General features: G+C 42.6%; 1 protein-coding gene and 1 non-coding gene across 4 annotated transcripts; one reads left to right on the top strand and one right to left on the bottom strand.

Annotated features, from left to right (window-relative positions):
* Nucleotides 1–491: 491 nt before the first annotated feature.
* ZNF19 (zinc finger protein 19) lies at nucleotides 492–11,031 on the bottom strand. 3 transcript variants are annotated; one of them, XM_069548968.1, is made up of 5 exons: nucleotides 10,977–11,025; nucleotides 8,599–8,662; nucleotides 5,863–5,989; nucleotides 5,194–5,307; nucleotides 492–4,076 (listed from the first exon to the last, which is right to left on the bottom strand). In XM_069548968.1, the coding sequence occupies exons 2-5, from the start codon at nucleotides 8,629–8,631 to the stop codon at nucleotides 2,989–2,991; spliced, it is 1,362 nt and encodes a 453-aa protein (XP_069405069.1). In that variant the 5' UTR covers nucleotides 8,632–8,662; nucleotides 10,977–11,025; the 3' UTR covers nucleotides 492–2,988. The 3 variants fall into 3 exon arrangements, with proteins under 3 accessions (XP_069405069.1, XP_070145419.1, XP_069405070.1); XM_070289318.1 differs by having other exon boundaries at nucleotides 492–2,511; nucleotides 10,977–11,011; XM_069548969.1 differs by lacking the exon at nucleotides 8,599–8,662 and having other exon boundaries at nucleotides 10,977–11,031.
* A 6,625-nt stretch (nucleotides 11,032–17,656) lies between these two features.
* On the top strand, nucleotides 17,657–17,729 carry TRNAG-CCC (transfer RNA glycine (anticodon CCC)). The gene has a single exon. It is a non-coding gene; the product is annotated as a tRNA-Gly (tRNA).
* The last annotated feature ends 6,676 nt before the right edge of the window (nucleotides 17,730–24,405 follow it).

Genomic DNA, 24,405 nt, shown 5'->3' with positions numbered 1-24,405 from the left:
TATTAGGATGTTCTTCTGTAGGTGAATGCATTAGCATATTGGGGCACTGACATGTGAAGGGCAAGAGCATATGCACCCCCAAATATACCTGTTTAAGAATTATTTTAGGCTGATTAAGTTTTTAAACTGCAAACCCATATCTATAAATCCATCAGAAGTTACCTTTTTATGAGGTCACTACAGAGGGGGCCTCAGCCAAGGATGAAGAAAAGTATAGGGAAAATCATTTTTCCCATCCTACATAGGCAATGGAATACTTTAGCTATTGAAAGAAATGAACCACAAACCCAAGCAGAGACAAAGATGACTCTACATATATATTGCTAAGTGTTAAAACATAAAATAACATAATGCAGGAGACAACAAACAAAATAATTTATTTTGGGTTTTAAGAATTGCTATTCGGAAGACAGACTGAGGTAACCCTGAAAGTGTTCTTGGTGAAGTGTTCTTGTTTTATCCCAGAAATATTCAGAGATGAGACAGAGAAATCAAGACAGAGAAAACAAGGATTTATTTAAATTAAAGTACACTCTCAGTGGGAAGAGCAGACAGGCTCAGGTGAATAGCTGCCCTGAGTTTTTTTGGCAAGCCAGGTATGTGGAACATAATATTCACTGGGTTTGGGGGTCATGTTCTCTGATTTTTATTGCAGCACCATCTTCCTGGAGGGAAGGACTTTTGTCCTTATTTAGCATTGATCAGAAATGTCATGGCATCAGTGCAGGATGGCCACTTATCTGCAAGGCTTATTTTATTGTAGTGAAAGCATAATGAGCGAAAGGTTACATTCAGACACCAGATACTCCTGCATTTTCCCACATCTCTTTGTTCTGCCTCCAGGACACTTATCTCCAAATGTATGGTTTCCAGTATGGAGGTTCCAAGGATCCCCCTCTCCTCTGCACAAGATGCATAGCTTCCTGCCATCTGGCCCATGCTCCCCTTTCTCTGCTCATATCTAGCTTTTGTTGTTGTTTAGCTGCTGTCATGTTCGCCTCTTTGTGACCCCATGGACTATAGCCCCACCAGGCTCCTCTGACCATGGAATTTCACAGGCAAGAATAATGGAGTAGGTTGCCATATCTAGCTACCTTCCTGTTTTAAGAAAAAGATTCTGGAGGGAGAGAGACAGGGACTTTTAAAAACAAAAGTCAATGAGGCTGATAAAAGTGGCCTGGCGACAGTCATGACTGACTCTGTTGGAAGTCTGGAAATGTTCGTCCTTAAAGAATCACCAGTTGTTTCAGGGTAGAGGTAAAAAAAAAAAAGTTGATAGATTTTCATGAATTACAGTATAAGAAGCCAATAAGTAAATAGGCTGTCATGAGTTTCTGGCAGATGTGCTGAAAGACTTCAACGGGTGAAAAACACAAACAAAATAAACCCTAAAATACGGAAAATACATACAGACCAACTGACCATCCTCTGGCCCTTTCTCCCTGCTAGTTCTCCTCTCTGTGTTCTGGGACGTCAAGAAATTAGGAAGAGTTGTCTGGCAGCTCCCCTTAGACCTGACTGCACCTAGTGTCTTCACCTCCCCTAAACATGCCCCACCCATCAGAGACACCATGCCAGAGGGAGCCTCAACAACCAATGATCCAATGCGTCAACCAACAACCAATAATCCAATGTGTCAACCAACAATGTGTCAGGGCTTTTTTGATTACAAGGGACTAGACACACTCAAGTGAAATAAATATATTATAGATGATAGAAAGCAATCTTTACAAGAGACAAGTTGAAGAGTGGGTTCAGAGGTGTCAGATCCAAGGGATCATATAGTGTGCGACCTGGCCCCTCTCTGACTGTCAATCCTGCTGATTGCCTTACGGTAACTCCACTCAGGCAGTCTCTCACCCAGCACCTCCAGGATGACACAAGCTCAAAGCCCATTCTACTGGGAATGGTTTCTCCTTCACTAGGGTTCAATGAAACTCATGATTTGGAATGCCTTTGGTCTGGCTTGGATAACATTCTCGCCCTCATAGCAATCATAGCAATCAGAGGAGAGAAAATGGAACTGGCTAGACATGCATCATATACCCATCTTCCAGATGGGTGGAGTGTGGGATCAGCCCTCTGGCAGCACGTGAGATGTAGCTCCCTAAGGAAAGCTGGGGTGCTGTACTTGGACATGTGGGCAGATTCTGGCTCGGTGAAAGCAGCATATCCCACTGCACAGCACAGAATCTGAAGCAGAAGGTAAAAAGGGATTTATTTAGTCAGTGGCTATAGCTACCTGTCAAATGCTCTTGCTATCCAGCCACAGCATGTTCTTCCATTTGCTGAAGAGCAAGGATGATGATGGTGGTAAACTCCAGGCTCCAGCCTTGAACATCAGGTTCTTGGATCTCAAGAGACTGGCTCAGAACAGGTCTTGTGCCCTTGCAAGGCCCACAGACCTGTCTTGTTCCTGGGAGGTGGGAGCTCAGGATTCAAGCCTACTCTGGGCCGCATTAATCAACCACTCCCCCAAACAGCTCATTTTTCCAGCCTCTTCTCCCTGTGCTGCAAAGAATAGACACCAAATGCTAAGGGTGTAAGGAAATCCTTGCTCAATGAAGTACTGGGAGTTTCAAGGCTTGTTCAATACCATGGAATTCATAACTGGCAGGCTTTCCAAAGTCCACATGGGTGCACATGGTTCTCCAAACACCAAGAAGCCTTTGAAACCATCCATTAGGAGGCCACATTGTTCACATATCTTTGACTCTCAACAAGTACCAATGTCAAAAGTTTGCAACAACTGGAAGGTGAAAGGATTACAGGGCCACAGTCTGCTGTCTGGTTGCTGTGGCCAGGGCCACGCTCAACATTAGGAGGGTTATTAACTCAGTTTGGGATTCTAACTGGACTATCCTGGGTCATCTACTGACATATGAACCAACAGCTATAGCTTGAGGGAAAGAATCTGCAGCTAAGCGGGGCCTGTGTCACACATTCTACCCGAGTGGAAGATAGAAGGAAAGGAGATATAGTGTACTATTACCAGTAAAAGGGGGTAAAGAATTCTGGGAGCCCAAAACAACCAACATCCAGCACAGGCTTCTCTCCAGGGTGGACACAATCTAGCTGGGAAGATGTCCTAAAGGTTTTTTCATACTTGACATATTCACAGGGTTTCTTTCTAGTATGGACTATTTGATGCTGAAGCAGATTTCTTTTGCTAGTGAAGACTTTTCCACACTCATCACAGGAGGTCTCCTGAATATGGATTCTTAGATGCCTTTTCAACTGAGCCTGAGTACTAAACACTTTTTCACAACATATACAGTCAAAAGGTTTCACCTCACTGTGGACTCGCTGGTGCCGAGTTAGTTTTGTACGGAAATTGAAGGCTTGCCCACATATTTTACAAGAGTAAGGCTTTTCCCCTGTGTGAATGCGCTGATGCTGACTAAGATGAGAAGTCCTTCCAAAGCTTTTGCCACACTCATTACACTCATATGGTTTCTCTCCAGTGTGGATTTTCTGATGTCGCAGAAGTGGTGAATTACCAACAAAAGCTTTTCCACACTCATTACACTCATAAGGTTTCTCTCCAGTGTGAATTCTCTGGTGTATAACAAACTCAGAACTACTGGTGAAACTATTTCCACACTCCCTACAGAGATAGGGTCTGTCCCCGCTGTGGATTCTCTGATGCCTGACCAGATTTGCATTATCATTAAAGGCTCTCCCACACTCTTCACACTGATAGGGTTTCTCACCGGTGTGGATTCTCTGATGTCGAATTAATGAAGAATTGCCATTAAAGGCTTTTCCACACTCATTACACTCAAAGGGTTTCTCCCCAGTGTGGATTCTCTGATGTCTAACATAGTAAGAAAAATAGCTGAAGCATTTCCCACACTCCTCACATCTGAAGGGCTTCCTATCATAGTGGATTCTCAGAACCTTTCGTCTAATATTTTTCACTGTGGGGATTTCCTGGTGTTGCTCCAGTTCACATGTTTCTAGGAAGCTGCTTTTGTTAAGAACATTCTTCTGTGGCCCATGAGACATCATCATGTCTCTTTCTTCAGAAATTCCCCATGTTGGTGTTAACTCACTGTCCATGTGGGTCCTGGCATCTGACATAACAAACAGAAAACAAAAATGCCACCTGAGAATTGTAGCAAAAACAAAAAAATATTGAAAATTATAGTGGTTACCCCTTATCTGCAGTCCCTCTTTCCATAGTTTCAGTTTCCATGTCAACCACAATCCAAAAATATTAAACGTAAAGTTCCAGAAATAAATAATCCTTAAGTTTTAAATTGTGCACTGTTCTGAATAGCATAATGAAACCTAGCAGCAACCCACTCCAACCAGATGTAACTCATCCTTTTGTATATGCTACCTGCCTATTAATAAATAGCTGATTCAGTTATCAGATAGACCTTTGCAGGATTTCAGTACTTGTGTTCAAGTAACCCTTATTTTACTTCATAATGGCTCCAACATGCAAGAGGAGTGACACTGGCAACATGCGTATTCTCTTACTGTGTCTAATTTATCACAGGTATGCATATATTAAAAAAAGACATGATAGATACATAGCTGATTTTCTGTACCCAAGAAAGCAGACCCCACAGTTACAAAGGTCCTGGAGTCAATCCCCTGTGGATACCCAGGGATAACTCCATAGGGTTTGATACTACCTGCAGTTTCAGGCATCCATTGGGGATCTGAAAACATATACCCCATATTTAACTATCCCTGGTGGCTCAGTCAGTAACGAATTTGCCTGCAATGCAGGAAACCTGGGTTTAGTCCTTGGGTTGGGAAGATCCCCTGGAGAAGGAAATGGCTACCTACTCCACTACTCTTGCCTGGAGAATTCCATGGACAGAGAAGCCTGGTGGGCTATAGTCCATGGGGTTACAAAGAGTTGGACATAACTGAGTGACTAACACTTTCACTTTCACAACAGAGATTTTAGAGATTACTAAACTCCCAACATCAGCCTGCTGTTCAGTAAGGCTAATAAAATGAAAGTGTCAAATATTTACAGGTAGAGAACAGTTGACAAGGAAATAGATTTGAGAATTATGAGATGCATTAATCGGGAATATGTGGAAGAGTTATGGTTGGTGGAAATGGTTTTGTATTTGCCTACTTTGAGAAATCATCTATTTAAATCCTTCACAGCATGGTTCATTTAAAACATACTGCTCTGTAAAGCTCTATAGTCACCGCCTCACTTACTTTTATAGATGTCTCTGGTCCCCTGTGCAGGAGGATTATCCTGTGTCTCCAGGCCTACAGGCAAATCCCCTCTCTCTAGAAGTGAGACTAATGCAGGTTTGGGAACTGGGTATCCTGAAAAGGGTAGAAAATGGCACCTGTCAGTCCCGTGTCTGCTGTGTCAAAAGAACGAAAAGCTCAAGAGTCTCAGTGAGACTAGAACAGATCCACAGTAAAGGGCTCAGGACTGGGGAAAGCCAAGATTTTTGCTCAAGTGGAAAATGAGCATTTGTGATCGCTTCCTAAAACCAGACCCACGAGTAAGTTAGTGATCCTGAGGGACATATGCAAACAAAGGGAAGGGGTCATACCCTTCCCTAGACTACAGGGAGACAAAAGTAAGGTGAAAACTTATCTAACAACAGACAGTACTTACCCTGCAGAGGCCCTGGGAGGATGGAGCATACTCATACCAGGTGAAAACAATTCCCTACATTGGGACCAAACTGACCCAAGACTTGTCCCTACCCAATAACATCTCAAGTGGGTCATTTGGTCTCAGTCCCAGGACCATGGAGGGTACAAGAGATAACTCCCCGCTTTCCACACCACACCCCTGGCTGATAAGGAGGGGAAAAGGAAGGAAACAGGAAAGCACAGATCTGAGCACCAGGAGAAAAGTGGCCTTACCCAGGGATGTCAAGTTCCCATAGATCTCCAGCATCACACTTCTGTACAGGGCCCTCTGTGCAGGAGAAAGGCCAGCCCATTCTGTCTGGGTGAAGTAAACAGCCACATCCTCAAAGGTCACCACCTCCTAAAACAAGAGGTTCCTGCTATGCCAGAGCCAATTCCCTGGCTCAGGGTGTGGGGCACAAGGGACAGGGATAGTGAGCTGATTGTTAAATGACTGTTGCTACAACAAAAAGTCTGGAACTTCTCTCACTAAAAGTTAGAACTTCCATTTGGACACAAAATTTAGTCTCATGAAATGTAACATCATGTTTTGAAAACCCTGGAAAGTCTCCCATGAATTAAAATCCCTAGAGCAAAATCTCTTTGATTCTATAAAACTTTCGATCTTTTATTGTTGCACCTACAAGTAAACAGTTAGCTTTATCTCTTCAGACACCCACTCAGAAGTGACACTGCAGGACCAACCTGTTCCCCCTTCATTGCCCCAAGTGCCCAATCAATCCATATGTTCCCCACGCATGCTCATTCTACCCCAGACCTCAAGTTCAAATGACAGGAACACAGTCATGGTTTGCTCTGATGACTGGCCTCATCTGACCCTCATCTCCTGCTTGAAGAAGGGGTTGTGCAGCCTGTGCTCAAGAATGTCCAGCAGAGAGAACTCAGTGCTGCATGGGACAGTGTATTCTGCTTCCTGATGGGTTTTCCTAGGAGAATACGCTTCTGGAATCAAATTGCTGCTGGGTAGTTCTTTTAACTGTTTTTCTTCATACACCTCCAAAACCATCTGTAAATGTTTCTGTCAACTAAGTATCATGCTTTTTCAATAGCCACCCTTTCCCATCCCTGACGGCCCCACTCTACCTTGCCAGAAAGCTCAAGATCTGGCTTAGAATTTTTATTCATTCCCCAGACTTTGGTATCAAACTTGGTTACCTGAATATGCAGGGAATGTCCTCCCACCTTTCAATACCTCAATTGACTCTGCAGATCTCGTCAGCACTGTCACCATCTAACACCAAATGCATCCACTCTATCTGCCTCCTGCCAAACTGGCTCTATCTTCAATTCACGTAACTAATCAGCACAGTGAGTGAAAGTGTTGTTTCTCAACACAGAAATAGTACAAATTTCATCCCAGTCTCCTAAGTTAGAAATCTGAAATTCATCCTGGACTAACTTGCCCTATTCACTGCTCATTTCCAATAAGCAGTCAGTAATCAAATCCTTCCAATTTTATTTTCTAAATATTTCTGGAATCTGATTCCTCTTCACTATCATACAATCAGTTCACTAATACCTGCTAGGGATACTTAACTCCAATTCTAGGCCTGTCCTGCATTGAATCCTTCCTCAGCCAGCTATACAATCATGGACTTATAACGACAAACTGACTTAGTCAACTGAATGACTTCCTTGAATGAGTCATCATGAACTACAACAATGGTTCTCAAGGCTCGGTACCCCACCGCACTAGCAGGATCACCTAGGAACTTGCCAAAAAGGCAAATTCACAGGCCCTATCTGAGACCAATCTGTGGTTTCATAAGCCCTCCAGGTGATTCTTATGCACAGTAAAGTCCAAGAACCCTGGACTACAGAATAAAATCCAAGCTCAGGAAACCAAGCTCTATCAGGTAACAAATGATGAGGGGAAAGCACAAGACTGTACAGAGAAACTAGCTGGGAAGCTCTGCAAACAAAATCTAAGAAAAGGAATGACAAACCCTGAAGGAGGTCAATATAAAAGATGGGACAAATGGAAGAGAAAGTAGCCAGAAAGAGTCAGACTCTGAAAATGGCATCAAGGGAGAACAGAGTCAACAATTACTAAGCAACCTAGAAACTGAGTGGTCAGGATTGTGACCCGGTGATACCAGTAACTGACAACTTATGTAAGATCAGAAGATGGGAGCAGCAGGGTAGACAATGTCAGGCAGAGGGACAAGCCAGGTATCAGAAATCCAGGACAGGAACCTGGGATATGGTTCATAGATGCTGAGTTAGTAGATAAATAAGTCCCAGGAATAAGGAAATAGTTAAGGAACACCCAGCAATTCATCAGTCTCAAAAAGTGAAATCAACTCAAGAAATCAATTTCCTTATCCCATATATGTATTTAATGTTCACGTCACAGATGAAGTTAAGGTGCAAAGAAGCTAAGTGACTGGCTCAAGGCCACAAAGTCACAGAGGCTTTACAGGATCCCTAACTTGAGGTGTTTTGTCCTAGTGCAGATTTTTCCTGTCATAGCCCCCTGCCTTGATTAGCCAAGTCAACTTCTGAATAAATGGTACAAGCTTCCTTTTTCTTGTATTCTTCCGGCTATCGCTCTGCCCCTGCTTCCCAAGAACCTTGTGGTCTCCCTGATCTTGGTTACTCCCACCGTGTAATGGATACCTATAATGCAATCTGAGTCCCTCATTCTCACAGGGCCCTCTGCAGGAGGAACCACTAAACCTCGAAACCCACCAGCTCAACAGAGATCCTCAGAGTACAGGATACTATCCTTCTGCATCCCTGGACCCTCTACGCAGCCACTGTTGCTGGACTTCTGGCTGCTCATTCCTGCGTCATCAGCTTTCCCCCAGCATCCAGTCCTACTGAAGAGAGTCAACAAGGGTCTTCCGACTGCTTTGGCTCTAAGACTTCTTGCCAGAATCATCTCTCATCCCCCTCTTTCTTCACATCAGATCTCTCCAAGGCTGACCTGAGGGAACCACAGCTCACCTGGTGCCAGACTTTCAGGGGCATGACAGCCATTATTGGGCTCTCTCTCAATGAAGGGCAGGGGCTGAGGGAAGAAGCAAAGAGAAACAAGAGTGAGCCGATCCAGACAAAGGCTCTTTTTTAAAACAAATCTGCCAATAACAGCAACAACCATTTACTAAATGCCACTGAGTAAATGGTATATGAATATTTCCCCACAATATGCCATGAGGTTTGAATTCTTAGGAAATTAAGATTTTGAAGGGTAAGTAACTTGACCTTGGGTACCAGAGCTTGTACTCACCAACATCGTGCAACACTGTCTGTCCTAAGACATGAGAACAAGGGAATACGAATACACAAAGAGCAAACAAGCAATACATCAGAAAACTCAAAGCAAACCCTATAAGAAGGAACCTAGACCTTTATTTTTAAAAATTTTACTGAGAAACATAAATGGTTAAAAAAAAGAAATATGTTTTTGGATGATAAATATATATCCACTCTTTCAATCACCTCAATAATTCTTTAAACCTTTTTTTTTTTTCCCAAATAAGAAAACAGTCTAAGAAAATAATTTTCTCTATGAAGGTCACTCAGCCAGTGGATGGATGAACTTGGATCCCAAACCAGATGGGCCTGATTTCCAGAGGCCAAGCTTTTAATAACTACATCAAATTGCTTCCAACAGTAATCCCAACAGGATTTTTTCTTTTAGAACTCAATAAAGGGATTCTACGGCTAAAAAGTAGATAAAGGTAGCGCCCCAAATCAGAAAAATCATCTTAGAGTAAGGTTTCCTTTTCTTGATCTTGGGGCACACATCTTTTTTTTTCACCACCCTCTTCTAGGACCCAGTGATAACCAGAAACCAATTAGCAAAAGACCATGAAAAGACCACTTCAACAGGCAAAAATGTCTGGGTCACTACTTTAATTATATCATCCCCTACAGACACTTTGTATTCTTGCTACGCAATCATATCCTATCAAAAAGCCAGGACTTTCCCAAATGAAATTCACTGCATGCGGCCATCTCCTGCTAGCCTCATCTCTGTGCCACCCTCTTTTCTTTTAGTTTAGCCACACTGGTCTTCTTTCAGCTTCTCTATTATGTTAATTCAGGACCTTTGTACCTGCTGTTTCCTCTTCATGAACCACTCTTCTCCAACCTTTAGAACCTTTGTAACTGATAGACTGTGTGCAATACTTTTCAGAAGTCGGCCCTCTGTTCATATAGGTAACTGCCAGCTCACCACAACCTGTCTCTACAGACCAGATGGGGCCCCAGGTTACACACTTCACTAGCACTGGATTCTCTTTCTTGTATACCACCTCTCTCAGTTTAAGACGCTGTGTTTTCTTTATCCAACATTTATCTCAAACTTATTTCATTCCAGGCCGAGTCTGAGACACAGGACAAACAGTCGAGAAAGAAGGGTGTGATCCCTTCCTTCATGGGGCTTAAACTAAAAGAAACAGAAATAAGAATCAAAGATCCTCAGAATTATCTTTAAAACCACAATCGTGACTAGTGACAGGGATACTTTATCCTAGAAGCGGAGGCTTAAGAATAGGAACTACTTAAGTTGAAAGGAAAATCTTTCCAAAGTTAACAGTATGTGCAAAAATATGTTCTTGAAGTGAAAGTCCAAAGAATCAAGGGAATGTGCTTAAGACGAAGGTGAAGAAGTTGTAAGAGGTCAAGTCCTGCAAGGCCTTGTGCACGTCAAGAATGATCGCACTTGACTAACAGAGGACTTTTAATTAAACTGAAAGGTCCCTGGGAGAGGGGCCCACGGCCCTCTCATTCGCAGCTGCATCTTGGGAACCTAGAACAGCAACTAGCATTTAGCGATTCAGTTAATAGTTGCTAGGAGAAGGCAATGGTAACCCACTCCAGCACTCTTGCCTGGAAAATCCCACGGATGGAGGAGTCTCGTGGGCTGCGGTCCATGGGATCACTAAGAGTCGAACACGACTGAGCGACTTCACTTTCACTTTTCACTTTCATGCACTGGAGAAGGAAATGGCAACCCACTCCAGTGTTCTTGCCTGGAGAATCCCAGGGACGGGGGAGCCTGGTGGCTGCCGTCTATGGGGTCGCACAGAGTCGGACACGACTGAAGCGACTTAGCAGCAGCCCAGGGAGCAGGGGAGGCTGTGGCTGTGCGAGATCAAACGGCGTCTCTTTTTCATCCACAGCCTTACACAAGGCGGCCGCTAAGGACTGGGGCGAAGGCACCGAGGGCCGGGCCGGCGGGCGCGTTAGCTCCCCGGACCAGGTGGCGCCGCCCGACTCCCTCCACCTGGACACGAGGGACTAAGCGGACAGCCTTCTCCAGGGTGAAAGGTGTGCTCCCAGCAGGCTCGCTGAGGCGACACAACACAGAAACTCACCTCAAGAAAAGTGCAATATGTGGTGTGACCGGAAGTGCGTCACTACGTCGGCCGTGGCACCCAAGTATCGCGAACTTCCTCTCTAGGAAGCCAGAGCGCACGTCTCTGTGGTCCCTGGCTTTCCTCTCCAGGCCCGCGATTTTAACCGGCGACAAGAAATAGAAAAAGCTTATCGTTAAGCTAATCTCTAGCTGAAATTTAGAATTTCCTTCAATTTTGTGTTGTCGAGGACCACAACAGTATCAGCAGTGCCTTGTGACTTTGTCAGCAATAGGAATCCCACGTTTTCATATCACATTACAATTGCAGTTACAGGGGAACTTCGATTTCATGCACGATCATTTTTGCCTTAGCCGACCAAAAAGTACTTAAACTGTTTTGTTGCAGTGTGTATATTGATATGATTTGACGTGATTGTGTCCTTGCTGCTGAAAACAATAATCAGAGACAGAATGCCTTCCCTCTAAGGTTGGCAACAAGGCAGGTATGACCGCTCTTCCCATTATATTATTCAACATCGCACTGGAGTCCTAGCAAGTGCAGAAAGGCCAGAAAAGGAAATAAAAGGCATAGAGATTAGAAATAAAACTGTTAAGATTTGCAGATGACATTATTATCTACATTTAAAAAAAAATCCAAAGAAAGCAACAAAACTGCCAGAACTAACAAGTGAGTTTAGCAAGATCACAGAGTTAAAGGTGCAAAAAGATAAACTGTTGGAAACAAATATGCAGCAATAAAATTTCCTGTAATACAACTTCAATAAAAATTTTAAAATAGTACCATTTACAACAGCACAGAAAACATGAAATATGTATAAATCTAACAAAATATGTGTAAGATACAAACGATGAAAATTATGACAGAAGAGATGAAAGAATACCTAATAAATTGAGAGAGATACTCTGTTCACTGAAAAACCCAATACTAAGATGTCAATTATCCCCAAATTTCTCTATATATTTAAAGCAATCCAATCAAAATCCCAGCAAGACCCTTTAATAGAAATCAACAAGCTGATTCAATTCAATTGTATGTCAATCATTTGATAGAGCTGAAAAAAAGCAGTGGAGAAAGGAGGGGTTTCTTAGTAAATTATGCTAAAACATTTGGATATCACAATAGGAAAAGAAAATAAGATTCTTACTTCACACCATACTAAAATAAATTCTAGCAAGAGTGTCCACTTTCACCACCATTATTCAACATAGTTCTGGAAGTCCTAGCTACAGCAATCAGAGAAGGAAAAGAAATAAAAGGAATCCAGATTGGAAAAGAAGTAAAGCTCTCACTGTTTGCAGATGACATGATATTGTACATAGAAAACCCTAAAGATGGTATCAAAAAATTACTAGAGCTAATCAGTGAATTTAGCAAAGTTGCAGGATACAAAGTCAATACACAGAAATCACTTGCATTTCTATATCTAACAATGAAAAATCAGAGAAATTAGGGACTCAATCCCATTCACCATTGCAACAAACAGAATTAAATATCTAGGAATAAACTTACCTAAGGAGACAAAAGAACTGTACACAGAAAATTATAAGACACTGATGAAAGAAATCAAAGATGACATAAACAGATGGAACGATATTTCATGTTCCTGGGTAGGAAGAATCAATATTGTGAAAATGACTATAGTACCAAATGCAATCTACAGATTCAATGTGATCCCTATCAAATTACCAATGGCATTTTTTTCACAGAACTAGAACACAAATTTCACAATTCATATGGAAACACAAAAGACCCCAAATAGCCAAAGCAGATTTGAGAAAGAAGAATGGAGCTGGAGGAATCAACCTTCCCGACCTCAGATTATACTACAAAGCTAGTCATCAAGACAGTATGGTACTGACACAAAAACAGAAATATAGACCAATGGAACAAGATAGAAAGCCCAGAAATAAACCCATGCACCTATGGGTACCTTATTTTTGACAAAGGAGGAAACAATATGGCAAAGACAGCCTCTTCAATAAACAGGGCTGGGAAAACTGGACAGCTACATGTAAAAGAATGAAATTAGAACACTTCCTAACACCATACACAAAGATAAACTCCAAATGGATTAAAGGCCTATATGTAAGACCAGAAAGTATAAAACTCTCAGAGGAATACTAATAGGCAGAACACTCAATGACATAAATCAAAGCAAGATCCTCTATGACCCAACTCCTAGAGTAACCAAAATAAAAACAAAAGTAAACAAGTGGGACCTGATTAAACATAAAAGCTTTTGCTCAGCAAAGGAAACTATAAGCAAGATGAAAAGACAACACTTGGAATGGGAGAAAATAATAGCAAATGAAACAACTGACAAAGGATTAATTTCCAAAATATACAAGCAGCTCATACAACTCAATGCCAGAAAAACAAACAACCCAATCAAAAAGTGGGGAAAAGACCTAAACAGACATTTCTCCAAAGAAGACATACAGATGGCTAACAAACACATGAAAAGATGCTCAACATCACTCATTATTAGAGAAATGCAAATCAAAACCACAATGAGATATCACCTCACACCAGTCAGAATGGCCATCATTAAATAGTCTACAAACAATAAATGCTGGAGAGGGTGTGGAGAAAATGGAATGTTTTTGCACTGTTGGGGGGAATGTGAATTATACAGCCACTATGGAAGACGGTATGGAGATTCCTTAAAATCTAGGACTAAAACCACCATATGACCCAGCAATCCCACTCCTAGGCATATACCCTGAGGAAACCAAAATTGAAAAAGACACATGTATCTCACTGCAGCACTATTTACAGTATAGCTACAACATGGAAGCAACCTAGATGTTCACTGACAGATGTTCACTGAATGGATAAAGAAGTTGTGGTCCATACATACAATGGTATAATACCCAGCCATAAAAAGGAACACATCTGAGTCAGTTCTGATGAGATGGGTGAACCTAGAACCTATTATACAGAGTGAAGTGAGTCAGAAAGAGAAATATTGTATTCTAACAATATTTCTAGAAATCTAGAAAAATGGTACCAAATAATTTATTTACAGGGAAGCAATGGAGAAACAGACATAAAGAATAGACTTATGGACATGGGAAGAGGGGAGGAGAGGGTGAGATGTATGGAAAGAGTAACATGGAAACTTAATTACCGTATGTAAAATAGATAGCCAACAGGAATTTGCTTTATGGCTCAGGGAACTCAAACAGGGGCTCTGTAACGACCTAGAGAGGTGGGGTGGGGTGGGATATGGGGAGGGAGGTTCAAAAGGGAGAGGATATATGTATACCTGTGGCTGATTCATGTTGAGGTTTGACAGAAAACAACAAAATTCTGTAAAGCAATTATCCTTCAATAAAAAATTAAAAAATAAATTCTAGTTTGGAGAAAAATCTGATTGTGACAAATCTACATCTTTAATGAGAAAGTAATGGCAGAATTCCAGGTGGTAGAGAGGATAGGAACCCACCTGCCAATGCAGGGAACACAGGTTCAGTCCCTGGTCAGGGAAGATTCCACATGTGGAGGGGCAACTAAGCCTGTGCACACAGCTACTGAAGCCCGAGCACCCTAGAGTCTGTGCTCTGCCACAAGAAGCCACTGTAATAAGAAGCTCACACACACAGAGTAGGCCCCTCTCGCTACAACTCAAGAAAGCCCACACGCAACAAAAGACCAAGCACAGCCAAGATAAAATAAATAACATTTAAAAAAAAGAAAGTATGGGCAATATGATTTCTACAATGTGCTGTATCTTGTCTGTCCCCACATGTAATTTCTGAACCCCATAATGGATACCTCAACACAGGGCTGCTCAAGCTACACTCCAGCACTGCCGGCAGATGGACATGTGCATTCAGAGGCATCTCACATGGCCTCCCTGTACATGCTTGTACCCATTTGCTGCCTACTGTGCCATAATAATATCCAGTGGGACTGATAACCTCTTCGTGGTCTGGGTTGTTTTCTATGACTGCCCCTCTTGCCCTTCTGCAAGCCAAGGAGAGAAGCCTCAGGAGAAATCAAACCTGATAACACCTTGATTTTGAACTTCCAGCCTGCAGAACTGTGAGAACATAAATTTCTGTTATGTAAGCCTCACGGTCTGTGCTGTTTTGTCATGGCGGCACATGCAAACTACTTTAGACATATGAAGTTAAGACATACTGGTAGTGTCAGAGGCTGCTGGTTGCCTACACGAACATCCATTCATCCGTCTTGTTTAGTAACAGAAAACTGAATTAGGGATTGGTACCTTGCCTCTCAGCCAAGGACATTTCTTGCCACCTTTGTAAGTCTGTGGGTCTCCCAGGACCAAGGTCCACACAATGAAGTGGAAGAATTTTCAGTACTCATAGAATATTCCCTTGAAAGGAAGGTGACATAATCTTCTTCCTTCCCTCCATCCCACATCCTGGAATGGCTAGAACTCCAGTTGTTGCTTTAGACGATGAGAATATGGCCACATCTGATGGATGGCAGTGTGGTGAACCTGAAGGAACCAGGATTCCTGCTGATAGAGTGCAGCTGCCTATCTCCACATCTCTTTTTTAAAAAGGAAAAAGTCAACTCCAGTCTTATTTTAAGCTCTATTATTTTGGATTTTCAGTTATATGCATGTGAACCTAAACAAGTCTGAGCCAAAGATAGTAAATCAGTTGGCGAGGGTCTCCAGCAGTGGCACCTAGGTCACATACCATGGATAATCTGCTAGATGCTCAAGTTCCAGGAAGATGGAGCTACTCCAGTGCCTCAGAAATGAAAGGCACCTCGGGGGTCCAGCTCTCTCTGGCTCAGACACTTACTATGAAGGCACTATTTTCGAATAGTGTAGCAACAAAAATGCCAGTGCCACACTGCCACTAAGCCTTAATGGGGAATCTAGGAACTGGGTCCATTGCCTCCTAGAGCTGTATTTTCTTCCGCATGCACCTGGTCTTCTTGGAGCCTACCCCATGAGGTGATCCTCCTATCTCCTCGCAAGGTCTCCTGTGGTTTTGGCATCACCACATGGCTAACTCAGATACCCTAGCAACTGTAAAGAAATAATGTTGCCTGCCATTTCAGTTCTACAAGGATCAAGACACTAGCCACTGTAGTCTCCTACCCATAATGCACCCGAGGGCAATTTAGGGTGGAGAAAAGTAGGAAGCATTCTGTGCTTTGGGTAGAACCCCTGGTTACATAGATACATATTCAAGGAAAATTTTCAGTGAACCCAAATTCTTTAATCTTTCCATACAAAGAAAAGCATTAAAATCATTAACTTGAGGTGCCTGTGCTTTGTGTCTAGCAGTAATCTTTTAATGTTTGATATGGTTTTTTTTGTTATTATTGTCCCCTACCCCCAGCAGAAGTTTATATATATATACTGGTTCCTCCTTCCTTATCTCTTCAGAGTAGCAGAGGATCCCCAGAAAAAGTAAACTCCACTATAGATAAACACACAAACTTTAAAAAAAAAAAAGCAATTTTGATTGAGGTTAAAGGGGATAAAACAAAAAGCAAGGTCCAAGATCTAGGGTTAATAAGAAAACAGAATGTAAGATAAGTCTGAACATAAATAAAGACGTAAAAGAAGAAATCAAAACCTTGAGGAAAGTGATGTTTTATAAACAGATGTGAAAATGAACTAAATAGAACTTTACAAGTGAATATAGACACTGAATTTAAATCCTCAGTGGATGGGTTGGATAGCAGAGTGCAGTCAATGAGAAAGTGAAACTGAATATAGACCTAGACTATAGCACAGCTAGACAGAGATGGAAAATATAAAACCACGATGCTAAGCATCAGTGAAAAGGAATGAACTTGAGCTATGTGGTTAAATATCAACTCTATAAAGTTGAATTTAAAAAGTAAGTGGTGCTCTAGTGGTTAAGAATCCACCTTGCAGTGCAGGGGACACCGGTTCAATCCCTGGTCCAGGAAGATCCCACATGCCGCAAGGCAACTAAAGCCTGTATGCCACAACTACTGAGCCTGTGCTCTGGAGCCCTCAAGCTGCAACTACTGAGTCCGAGCATTTAGAACCTGTGCTCCACAACTACCGCAGTGAGCAGCCTGTACACTGCAACTGGAGAAGAGCCCCTGCTTGTCACAACTAGAGAAAACCCACAAGAAGCAGTGAAGACCCAGAGCAGCCAGAAATTAAAAGTGATATTTTTTAAAAAAGTAAGCTGCAGAAGAAAACATCAAGTTTGCTACTTATGTAGATTCAAAACATGTAAAATAGTATTATGATACTTATGGAAAAACCATATATAAAAGTGTAAAAGCATCTTTGGGCATAACACCAAATTCATATGGTAACTACCTCTGGAATCAGAGAGTGGGAAAGCAATTCAAAAGAGGTACACAGGGGACTTCAATTCCATCTGCAATGGTTTAGTTCTAAAAATCACACATTAGGAGCCATGACAAAATGGTCAGAAACAATAAAGCTGAGGGCAGGTACACAGGCGTTTGTTATTCTATTTTCCTACACCTGCAATATTTTAAAGAATTTTTTTTAAACCTCAACAGTTTCACTAGTAGAATAAAACCAGGAGAAATATCTTTTTTTGTTTAACTGATGAAAGAGCAAAAGAAAAAGCAAAAGGGACACAAAACAGGATAAAAGTAATCATTACAAACTAAAGGCATTCAAGATGACAGACATCAGACCAAAATTTATCACAAGTATATGTTGGGGGACTTCCCTGATGGTCCAGTGGTTAAGACTCTGTGCTCCCAATGCAGGGGGCCTAGGTTCAATCCCTGGTTAGGGAATTAGATCCCGCATGCCACAACTAAAGATCCCACACGCTGCAACAAAGATCCTGAGTGCCACAACTAAGACTGGGCACAGTCAAACAAATTTTTAAAAAAACTGGGTTAAAAATTCTTAGATGCATCAACACAGAAAACAGATGAAACATACTCTGCCTAGATGACTGGGGCTATTTTCCTTAAATCCAAAGGTAAATAAGCCTGTGAATAAGCCTTTACCAAGGCATCCCTCCCAAGCCAGAGCAGTTCAGTTTCTAATACCTGGAGAGCCCTTACTCTTTTCACTGAAGGCAAGACCCTATACACTCATGAACTACACTATCCTAAACATAAATTTCTAAATTACTAATGCAACAAATTAAATGTGAGGTCTCATGAACCATTTTCCTGTCTTTCATATGCAATACGTGCTTCCTGATATTTCTTGCCAAAGCCCAGGAATCATTAAAAACTTTGGGGACAATAAGTTCTGTGTTACACGTGGATTCTTGTACCAAATGCTCCAAGACCACTGGACACTTCAACAACTGTGGTTAAAGCCTTAGCTTTTGGTAACAGGACCCAGGGGACTGTTCATCTCCCAGGGTTGGGGCAGAGACTCCAAGGTGGGAACCACTGCACCAGAGAGGCCCTCCACCAGGAGCACTGAGGCCAGTGCCCTCCCTGGTCTCTTCCTTCCAGCATGGATAGCCTCAAGCATTACCCAGCTCAAGGGATATAGAATGAATCATATACAAGAGACAGTCAGGGTTCACGGAGTTTTAATAAGGCCACAGCAATCACATCCTGGGATCAGGAGAGGGGAGAAATGGAACAATTTCAAACACTGGAAGGTCTCCCTTGGTTCAGTTCAGTTCAGTCAGTCAGTCTGTCCGACTCTTTGCGACCCCATGGACTGCAGCACGTCAGGCCTCCCTGTCCATCACCAACTCCCAGAGTTCATGTCCATTGAGTTAGTGATGCCACCAACCATCTCACCCTCTGTCGTCCCCTTCTCCTCTCCCCTTCAAACTTTCCCAGCATCAGGGTCTTTTCAAATGAGTCAGCTCTTCACATCGGTGGCCAAAGTATTGGAGCTTCACCTTTAGTATCAGTCCTTCCAAGGAACACCCAGGACTGATTTCCTTTAGAATGGACTGGTTGGATCTCCTTGCAATCCAAGGGACTCTCAAGAGTCTTCTCCAACACCACAGTTCAAAAGCATCAATTCTTCTGCGCTCAGCTATTTTCACAGTCCAACTCTCACATCCACACATGACTACTGGAAAAATCATAGCCATGACCACATGGACATTTGTTGGTAAAGTAACGTCTCTACTTTTTAATATGCTGTCTAGGTTGGTCATAACTTTTCTTCCAAGGAGTAAGCGTCTTTTAATTTCATGGCTGCAGTCACCATCTGCAGTGATTTTGAAGCCCACAGAAATAAAGTCTGCCACTGTTTCCACTGTTTCTCCATCTATTTGCCATGAAGTGATGGGACCAGATGCCATGATCTTTGTTTTCTGAATGTTAGCTTTAAGCCAACGTTTTCACTCTCCTCTTTCACTTTCATCAAGAGGCTCTTTAGTTCTTCCTCACTTTCTGCCATAAGGGTGGTATCATTTGCATATCTGAGGTGATTGATATTTCTCCTGGCAATCTTGATTCCAGCTTGTGCTTCTTCCAGCCCAGCATTTCTCATGATGTACTCTGCATAGAGGTTAAATAAGCAGGGTGACAATATACAGCCTTGACGTCCTTCTTTTCCTATTTGGAACCAGTCTGTTGTTCCATGTCCAGTTCTAACTGTTGCTTCCTGACCGGCATACAGGTTTCTCAAGAGGCAGGTCAAGTGGTCTGGTATTCCCATCTCTTTCAGAATTTTCCACAATTTGTTGTGATCCACACAGTCAAAGGCCTGGCATAGTCAATAAAGCAGAAGTAGATGTTTTTCTGGATCTCTCTTGCTTTTTCCATGATCCAGGGGATGTTGGCAATTTGATCTCTGGTTCCTCTGCCTTTTCTAAAACCAGCTTAAACTTCTGGAAGTTCACGGTTCATATATTGTTAAAGCCTGGCTTGGAGAATTTTGAGCATTACTTTAATAGTGTGTTTGCTGCTGCTGCTGCTGCTGCTAACTCACTCCAGTCGTGTGCGACCTCATAGATGGCAGCCCACCAGGCTCACCCATCCCTGGGATTCTCCAGGCAAGAACACTGGAGTGGGGTGCCATTTCCTTCTCCAATGCATGAAAGAGAAAAGTGACAGTGAAGTCGCTCAGTCGTGTCCAACCCTCTGCGACCCCATGGACTGCAGCCCACCAGGCTCCTCCATCCATGGGACTTTCCAGGCAAGAGTACTAGAGTGGAGGGACATTGACTTCTCCATACTAGTGTGTGAGATGGGTGCAATTGTGCAGTAGTTTGAGCATTCTTGGGCATTGCCTTTCTTAGAGATTGGAATGAAAACCGACCTTTCCAGTCCTGTGGCCACTGCTGAGTTTTCCAAATTTGCTGGCATATTGAGTGCAGCACTTTCACAGCATCATCTTTTAGGATTTTAGGACCTCCCTTGGTCATAAAGCCTAGAGCCAGACATCCTGGAATGTGAAGTCAAGTGGGCCTTAGAAAGCATCACTACAAACAAAGCTAGTGGAGGTGATGGAATTCCAGTTGAGCTATTTCAAATCCTGAAAGATGATGCTGTGAAAGTGCTACACTCAATATGCCAGCAAATTTGGGAAACTTAGCAGTGGCCACAGGACTGGAAAACGTCAGTTTTCATTCCAATGCCTAAGAAAGGCAATGCCAAAGAATGCTCAAACTACTGCACAATTGCACTCATCTCACATGCTAGTAAAGTAATGCTCAAAATTCTCCAAGCCAGGCTTCAGTAATATATGAACCATGAACTTCCAGATGTTCAAGCCGGTTTTAGAAAAGGGAGAGGAACCAGAGATCAAATTGCCAACATCCACTGGATCATGGAAAAAGCAAGAGAGTTCCAGAAAAACATCTATTTCTGCTTTATTGACTATGCCAAAGCCTTTGACTGTGTGGATCACAATAAACTGTGGAAAATTCTGAAAGAGATGGGAATACTAGACCACCTGACCTGCCTCTTGAGAAACCTGTATGCCGGTCAGGAAGCAACAGTTAGAACTGGACATGGAACAACAGACTGGTTCCAAATAGGAAAAGAAGGACGTCAAGGCTGTATATTGTCACCCTGCTTATTTAACTTCTATGCAGAGTACATCATGAGAAACGCTGGGCTGGAAGAAACACAAGCTGGAATCAAGATTGCCAGGAGAAATATCAATCACCTCAGATATGCAGATGACACCACCCTTATGGCAGAAAGTGAGGAAGAACTAAAGAGCCTCTTGATGAAAGTGAAAGAGGAGAGTGAAAACGTTGGCTTAAAGCTCAACATTCAGAAAACTAAGATCATGGCATCTGGTCCATCACTTCATGGCAAATAGATGGGAAAACAGTGGAAACAGTGGCAGACTTTATTTTTGTGGGCTCCAAAATCACTGCAGATGGTGACTGCAGCCATGAAATTAAAAGACGCTTACTCCTTGGAAGAAAAGTTACGACCAACCTAGATAGCATATTCAAAAACAGAGACGTTACTTTGCCAACAAAGGTCCATCTAGTCAAGGCTATTGTTTTTTCAGTAGTCATGTATGGATGTGAGAGTTGGACTGTGAAAATAGCTGAGCGCAGAAGAATTGATGCTTTTGAACTGTGGTGTTGGAGAAGACTCTTGAGAGTCCCTTGGACTGCAAGGAGATACAACCAGTGCATTCTAAAGGAGATCAGCCCTGGGATTTCTTTGGAAGCAATGATGCTAAAGCTGAAATTCCAGTACTTTGGCCACCTCATGGGGAGAGTTGACTCATTAGAAAAGACTCTGATGCTTGGAGGGTTTGAGGGCAGGAGGAGAAGGGGATGACAGAGGATGAGATGGCTGGATGGTATCACCGACTCGATGGACGTGAGTTTGAGTGAACTCCGGGAGTTGGTGATGGACAGGGAGGCCTGGCATGCTGTAATTCATGGGGTCACAAAGAGTCAGACAGGACTGAGCAACTGAACTGTACTGAACTTGGTCCTGAATATTAAATAGCACACATGAGCATTAGCATTTTTTTTTTAAAAAAAAGCACAATGGTGCCACCTAGTGTTAGCTAGATAAATCTCAGCTAGCCTTGGAAGTGACTTGAAATTCAGAGAAACAGGGTCTAGATGCCTCCTTTCCTTTCAGGATTCTCACTTCAGCTTCCTGTAGGGCTGAGAAATTTGTTTCTGTTTTTTCCCATTTTCTAATTTGCCTTTTATTTGTCTTAACAACTGTTCTTTTTCCACTTTGTTGAAATAAAATTGATATACAATAGACTGAACATTTAAATTTTTAAAACTGAAATATACTTGACACAACATTGTGTAACCTTAATGGCAACCCACTCCAGTATTCTTGCCTGGAGAATCCTAGGGATGGGGGAGCCTGGTGGGCTGCCGTCTATGGGGTCGCACAGAGTCAGACACAACTGAAGCGACTTAGCAGCAGCAGCAGCAGCATGGTACTTTGGGACATTTATATATTGTCATATATTGCTATTATAGTGATAATTAGCACTGCTTCCAGATTGCATAATTATCCTTTCTTTTTAGTGGTTGCAATTTTTAGAAAGTTTGATGGTTATAGTATATTTTTATATTCACTATGCATGCATGCTAAGTTGCTTCAGTCCTGTCAGACTCTTTGCAACATTATGGACTATAGCCCACCAGGCTCCTCTGTCATGAGATTCTCCAAGCAAGAATACTAGAGTGTGTTGCCATGCCCTCTTCCAGGGGATCTTTCTGACCCAGGGATTGAATTCACGTCTCTCATATCTCCTGCATTGGCAGAAGCATTCTTTACCACTAGTGCCACCTGGGAAACCCTATATTCATTATTCATTCATTTGTTTAGTTGCTAAGAGAAGGCAATGGCACCCCACTCCAGTACTCTTGCCTGGAAAATCCCATGGATAGAGGAGCCTGGTAGGCTGCAGTCCATGGGGTCGCTAAGAGTTGGACACGACTGAGCGACTTCACTTTCACTTTTCACTTTAATGCATTGAAGGAAATGGCAACCCACTCCAGTATTCTTGCCTAGAGAATCCCAGGGATGGGGGAGCCTGGTGGGCTGCCATCTATGGGGTTGCACAGAGTCAGACACAACTGAAGCGATTTAGCAGCAGCATTGTCTGACTCTGTGACCCCGTGGACTGCAGCACACCAGGCTTCCCTGTCCTTCACTATCTTCTGGAGTTTGTTCAAACTCATGTCCATTGTGTCAATGATACCATCCAACCATCTCATCCTCTGTCAACCCCTTCTCCTCCTGTCCTCAGTCTTTTCCCAGAATCAGGGTCTTTTCCAATGAATCATCTCTTCACATCAGGTGGTCAAAGGATCAGAACTTCAGCATCAGTCCTTTCAGTGAGTATTCAGTTGATTTCCTTTAGGACTGACTGATTTGATCTTGCTGTCCAAGGGAATTTCAAGTGTCTTCTCCAGCACAATTAGAAAGCATCAATTCTTTAGCACTCAGCATTCTTTATGGTCCAACTCTCACATCTGTATATGACTACCGGAAAAACCATTGCTTCCCCGGTGGCTCAGACAGTAAAAAATCTGCCTGCAATGCAGGAGACATGGGTTCCTGGGTTGGGAAGACTTCCCTGCTGAAGGGAATGACTACCCACTCCAGTATTCTTGCCTGGAGAATTTAATGGACAGAGGAGCCTGTCAGGCTACAGTCCATGTGCAAAGAGTCGCACACAACTGAGTGACTAACACTTTCAAACTCACTATGTGTGCATTAAATCTCTGGCACCTATTTACTACTTGTTGCAAATTTGTAGCTTTAAACAACATCTGTCATCCTCCCACCAAACTGGACATTTTTAGGGTGTACAATTTGATGAGTTTGGACCAGCAGAGAACGAAAGAGATAAAAATCCCTGCCATCATAGTCTTGCATTCTTAACAGCCAAAATTATGTCACATGGCTTCTTCCAACAGAAGAGGAATTAGGAAGGCAAGATTTTAGCTTTTTGGCTTCCGTAACAGAAAGAAAATGGAAAGGGTTTGGTTCGAGCCAACCTACAGTTCCCGCCACAGTAGAAGCACACTTGAAATGTATAAATGCTTATGTACACCAGTTAGGTTTAAAGTATGTTTCAAAAGTATTAACATACCTACTCCTTCAGTCAGTCTCTTTCATTATGATTATTATTAACTTAGATTTCTTATTTGATGACATGTAAATAGAGTTCCCTGGACTTCCCGATGGCTCAGCAATATAGAATCCACCTGTAGTGCAGGAGAAACAGGAGATAAAGGGTTCTATCCCCGGGTCAGGAAGATCCCCTGGAGGTGGGTATGGCAATCCACTCCAGTATTCTTGCCTGGGAAGTTTCATAGACAGAGGAATCTGGCAGGCTACGGTCCATGGGGTCGCAAAGAGTTGGACATGACTGACGTGACTAAGCACGCGTACACACACAAATAGATCCCCTAACACAAATCCTTGCCCACAGGGTTCCTCCGCTCAGTGGTAAATACTATCTTGGCACCAATAAGGTACACACCCCAGTGGTCCACAAGTGTTGCTCAGGTCCTTTTCATTAGCTCAC

The sequence above is a fragment of the Ovis canadensis genome, chromosome 14 (genome assembly GCF_042477335.2).
Source record: "Ovis canadensis isolate MfBH-ARS-UI-01 breed Bighorn chromosome 14, ARS-UI_OviCan_v2, whole genome shotgun sequence".
Taxonomy (NCBI): domain Eukaryota; kingdom Metazoa; phylum Chordata; class Mammalia; order Artiodactyla; family Bovidae; genus Ovis; species Ovis canadensis.
The sequence above is the reverse complement of the archived record's forward strand: the minus strand, read 5'-3'. Positions and strand labels throughout refer to the sequence as shown.

Bases quoted from the DNA above. Each gene is read 5' to 3' on its own strand.
- ZNF19 (XM_069548968.1), bottom strand. From the start codon at position 8,631: ATGGCTGTCATGCCCCTGAAAGTCTGGCACCAG. The intron at 5,990-8,598 runs GTGAGCTGTGGT...CTCTTGTTTTAG, and splicing joins CCCTGAAAGTCTGGCACCAG to GAGGTGGTGACCTTTGAGGA. The intron at 4,077-5,193 runs GTAAGTGAGGCG...TTGTTATGTCAG, and splicing joins GACCAGAGACATCTATAAAA to ATGCCAGGACCCACATGGAC.